This window comes from Onthophagus taurus, chromosome 10, assembly GCF_036711975.1.
Source record: "Onthophagus taurus isolate NC chromosome 10, IU_Otau_3.0, whole genome shotgun sequence".
NCBI lineage: Eukaryota > Metazoa > Arthropoda > Insecta > Coleoptera > Scarabaeidae > Onthophagus > Onthophagus taurus.
The window spans coordinates 5,327,675-5,332,569 of NC_091975.1; the positions used below are offsets into that span (position 1 = coordinate 5,327,675).

The 4,895-nt window shown below is 31.4% G+C and overlaps 1 protein-coding gene across 1 annotated transcript; it reads right to left on the reverse strand.

Moving 5' to 3' along the window:
* Positions 1–3,210: 3,210 nt before the first annotated feature.
* Positions 3,211–4,334, reverse strand: LOC111428243 (integrator complex subunit 3). Its single transcript, XM_023063683.2, has 5 exons — positions 4,224–4,334; positions 3,936–4,151; positions 3,635–3,883; positions 3,458–3,581; positions 3,211–3,406 (listed from the first exon to the last, which is right to left on the reverse strand). Exons 1-5 carry the CDS (start codon positions 4,233–4,235, stop codon positions 3,306–3,308), a joined length of 702 nt encoding a protein of 233 aa, XP_022919451.2. The 5' UTR covers positions 4,236–4,334; the 3' UTR covers positions 3,211–3,305.
* Positions 4,335–4,895: the final 561 nt, after the last annotated feature.

Genomic DNA, 4,895 nt, shown 5'->3' on the forward strand with positions numbered 1-4,895 from the left:
GGCGTCGTGCCATTGATGCAACTAAGTTTGTTGTCTCTTCTGCTGTTAATTCCACTAACGCAGATTTCAGTGTTTTCGCATCTGTGATTTTGCATCTTACGTTCCAAAAGCTCCGAAACATGCTCGATTGGATTTAAATCCGGACTCTGAGGAGACTGCCGGGGTTCATAACATGATTGGATTCATTGTCTTGCAATCCTCGAAGGCCAAGCTTGTCTATGATGGCTTCAAATTTTGTTCTAAAATACTTTTATATTTCTACCGATCCATAATTCCATCAATGAATGCCAGTTTTTCTACACCAGATGCTGCTATCGCTCCCCAAATCATAACACTACCCTCACCGTGCTTTTGTCCTTCAAATTTGTGTCAAACCATCACTTCCAAAAAGGTTGTTCTACAACTGGTCAGTAAACAAAACCCTAGATCAGAAATCTATTCTCTTGTCAATATGAGATTGAGCAAATTCTAGTCGAAGATGGCGAATGTTTTCTAAAATTTTCTGAAATTTCGGGGTGTTCTGAAAAATCACAAACTAAGTACTAATAACTAGATCCGTAATCCCTACTGAATTAAGTAAAAATAAAATCAATGGCAGCTACTTGATTTCTTTAACTGTGCATTGTAGATTTGTTTTTCAGTTTTTATCACACTGTAATACTAATTTTGTATTATCTTATTATGTTTTACAAAAACTTCATAATTCATTGCTGTATGTAGACTTTTGTACGTCACTGTATATAATAATGTTAGAGCAAAAATGAAAAGAAATACAAACACAAAAGATTATTTAAAATGGAACAACTTTGGACCATATGTATTTAAGGAATGCTTGCTAAGCGCACCAAAAGAGATATGTGGAACATACAAAAGAAAGAAAACAAACCAAGTCACCCCGACAACACTTCGGCACATTTCCATCGTGAACTTGCTTATATGTTTTTTTTTTGCAAATAATAATAGTAATGATTTTAAAACTCCAAGAGAGTGAAATATTTTTATTTTTTATTTGCACCTCGAAAAGTAAATATTGAATTTATTCACGAGATGTTATTAAACAGATTATTAAAATAGAAAACGAAACTTGATTAAATGAATTAAATTCGTTGTAAAGGTCCACAAAATTTATAAGTTAATTTTATGAATAATAAAGAAATCATTCGCCTATTCAAGCTTATAATACAAAAAAAGACTTTTGATAAGAAAACGCTTTAAAAAACCACTTTAATTATCGCAAATTCTTAAAATTATATTCTTATCGACAAAAAAAACCTACCGGAAAGCAACTTCTACAAAACTACAAATAAGTTAGTGATAACCACGTGTTAATAATTTTTTTCATTTCACTTTAAACCTTTCGCTACTACACTTATGAATAAGCAGTCGTTAATGTCAGCTGCTATGCGCGTTAGTAGGCGCTTACCAGGCTGCAGCAGTGAAAGGGTTAAGTAAACCTACTGATGAGTTGGTATGATACCCAGGCTATAAAGAGTAACGTCGAATTGTTACCATGTTATTGACACAAAAAACTGAAGAAAGAAAAACTTATCGAGTGGGATCAAGGAAGAGAAGAAAAAAGAAATAGGTAGTTAAATGGGGGGCAGTAGAGTAAGTGATGAAAAAAGAATGGAAAAAAATGTTTAATGTTAATTGTCAAGTAAGTTTATGAAATATCTTTGCTTTCAGAAATCTTCTTAAATTATTTTTCTAAGTGTTTATGTATACATATAAAAAATGCGATTTTAAGTTGTGAAAAAATTTAAAACGGTTGGAAAGGATGCCTAAAAAGTTAAAGTTCAAAGAGTGAAAGAGAAACTTGGATTAGGGTGGAGCAATGCGAACGACGAAGAAAACACATACCAAACAACTGACAATGATGAGCTATTTTGAGAAAATATAAAAAGATTTGACAGGGTTTGGTTAATGAAAAACGTATGCAATAGTAAAGCACAAATTATAACATTTTATAAAGCTATGAAGATAATAAGACAAAATACTGAAAATTTTCAGAGTTTCTTGCTTACTTTCTTACCTCCTTCTGCATCTTCACTTTCTATGACAACCACTCAAATTTCTTACTTTTTTCCCCTCTTCTACTTTTACATCCCCGTCCTGTACTCCTTTACCCATTTCTGCTCAATTTTATTCTCACCACTTCCTATAATTCATCCAAATACATTTCTACACAGCAATTTGAACAACCATAGGCTTCACCATAGCAAATGACATATATTTCAAAAACACCAGGAGTCATTTTATTAGGTCTTTAACCATTTTTCTAGCTTCTTCCTTTCCATTCTTACACATGTAACTATTCTCTCCTCACCTCAATTTCACTCATCAATTTTTTACGTCTAGTTTTGAAACCCTTTCTTGTTAAGCTACCAGAGGCATTTAGACAGCAAAAGAAAGCTTTGCAACAGTATGAAGATGAAAATATTGAATACACCAACTGAAATTCCGAAACCTACAGTGCAAGTAAAATATTTTACGTTACTGGCTGATGACCAGATTTCTATTTCCCATTTCACTTACATTTGCGATGACAATAAACAACACCCAAGGAAAAATTAGGTCAAAATTAGTCAAAATAGGTGTTTATTTAAAAGACCTGTTTAACACAGGTAGTCATACTTCGTTTCTCGAGCAAGTGAGGTCTGTAGATATAAAGATATACACCTGTAGGTTGAAGCTGGATCTTGTACACTTTCGTTTCATTTTGCGCAGGAACAACTGCGAAGAGGAAGGGCTTCGAATCAGGATGTCCCACTGAAAGTTGACACTTTGTAAGACAAGAAATCATCCGCAAAAGTGCTCCACTCCAAAGCAAGCAGGATCATGATGACGTCATCAATGGTGGAGTACACATGTCAGGTATTTTATAGTATAAAAAATAAAAAAAAGAATTTTCTTTGTGATTGATGAGCCATGTCATGAATGTTACTATCATTTCTTTTCCTTCAATCTTCCACCTCTCACGCGATAGCACGCATACAGCCAGTTCAGATAGTTATAAGATCTCATTGTCTTGAGTGGACAGAAACCCACAAAGTACAAATAACTGGGATGCTATCAGGGAAGTTATCAGTCCTTACGTTTTTAAAGATGACAGAAATGGTTGTGACTGTATGCCAAGACTAATTTAATAAGGAATATGATGTAGACCCAAAGTGATAACAAAGGGCTTAAGAAAGTGCAACACTTTCAAAATTAAAATCAAAAACAATTATTTATTTATTCATGATAAAATGTGTATTACACTTATCTATTGATATTTAAGAATAAAATGGAATGTTATTTTTGAATCACAATTTACCCTTTTTGTATCGTTGCCTCGCCTGGGATTTTGTAAATTTCGATTTTGTTTTATTTTTAACTTCATCTTTAACATCATCATCCATTCCCACTTAAGAAGAAAATATTTTATCAACATTTAAAAATCAAAAAAAAAACTTACACAAATCATCTGGAGGTTGTAACAGCATATTTCTTTGATTCATTATGTAATGTCTATAACATTTACCCACAGCATAACCCAATATTGAGATGATTATAGTCACTAAAGCCATTACAAGTGGATGCTATTTTAAAAATTGTTTTATAATTAAAACAAAGTAATTAACTAAATAGTTACCGTTGGTTTAACAGTGTATAAATAATCTAAAATGACTAGAGAAACTCCTAAAACAATTCCGATTCCACTTCCTAACCAAGGAATCTGTTCATTCACTTTTGTGTCGTGATGATATTGTCTCCGAGCTTTATGAATACAACCCAAAATAAGATCATCGTTCGGTTGAAATTGCAAAGCATGTTCATAACTTAAAATAGCTTCAGTAAAATGTTCCGTAGCAAATTCAACTTCACCTTTCCGAAAATAACCCTTAAAATGTTAAATAATTTTATTTTAACTCGCGTTTTTATCAACAGCATACTTTAGCTCCAATAGGATTTAATTTGATGGCTTCTTTCGCATCTTGTAATGCATGATAATATTGTTGCATTTTTAAAAAAGCAAATGACCTATTGCTGTAATAAATTGGATTGTCGCCTTGCATTTTAATTGCTTGGGAATAATGCAAAACAGCTTCGGCAAATTGTCCATTTTTAACTGCTTTGTTACCCAAATCTTTTACGTCTTCGGCTGTTAACTAAAAAAATTAAAATATAGTCAATATTTTGGGTGTATTTACTTTTGATTTGATGTTATTTAATTTATTAACCTCCTCCGTCATTTTTCGCTATAAATTGATATCAATTTAATGATTATTTATTTATGTTGGAAACATAACCTATGTTTTTAAATGTCATCATTAATTTTTGACATTTGTCAGATTATTAGTAGGGTTCTATTGATTATTATTTGAAAGTATAAATTATATTGTGAAGCAGGAAATGCGTTGGTACTATTTGTAGTTATCACAAATAAAGAAATATTAATGTTGTATCAAAATTATTAATTGTTTCTAATTTAAATGTAAATCTTTTTTGGTGAGACAACCCAAATAACACAACCTGTTGGGAAATAATTTTGTGTATATTTTGGTTTATCAAAACAATTTATTCGTTTGGAACAATTAAAAAAGGTTTTTTCAATATAATTCTGCAAGAAAATTTAAAATTTATAAAGAAATGAAGAAAATTAAAAAATTGTTTACAGATTAGTTGTCAAAATTGAAGCGCCACCTGTAGGAGTGTACTCACAAACGTGGTGGTTAAATCAAAAGTGATACTAAAATAGTAATTTTATAAGATAAAAAAAATAAATTCGGCTCAAATTCATCATCAAACGTAACAAAATTATATTTTGGGATGAATTTGTGAGACGAATGAATTAATTGAGACATTTTTGTGTTGTAATGAATACAGACGTTACAAGGACGTTACTTCAGTTG

Excerpts from the sequence above, each read along its gene's own strand:
- LOC111428243 (XM_023063683.2), bottom strand. Across the intron at positions 3,582-3,634 it reads TATACACTGTTAAACCAACG|CATCCACTTGTAATGGCTTT; the intron begins GTAACTATTTAG and ends TTTTTAAAATAG. Across the intron at positions 3,407-3,457 it reads ACAACCTCCAGATGATTTGT|TGGGAATGGATGATGATGTT; the intron begins GTAAGTTTTTTT and ends TTTCTTCTTAAG.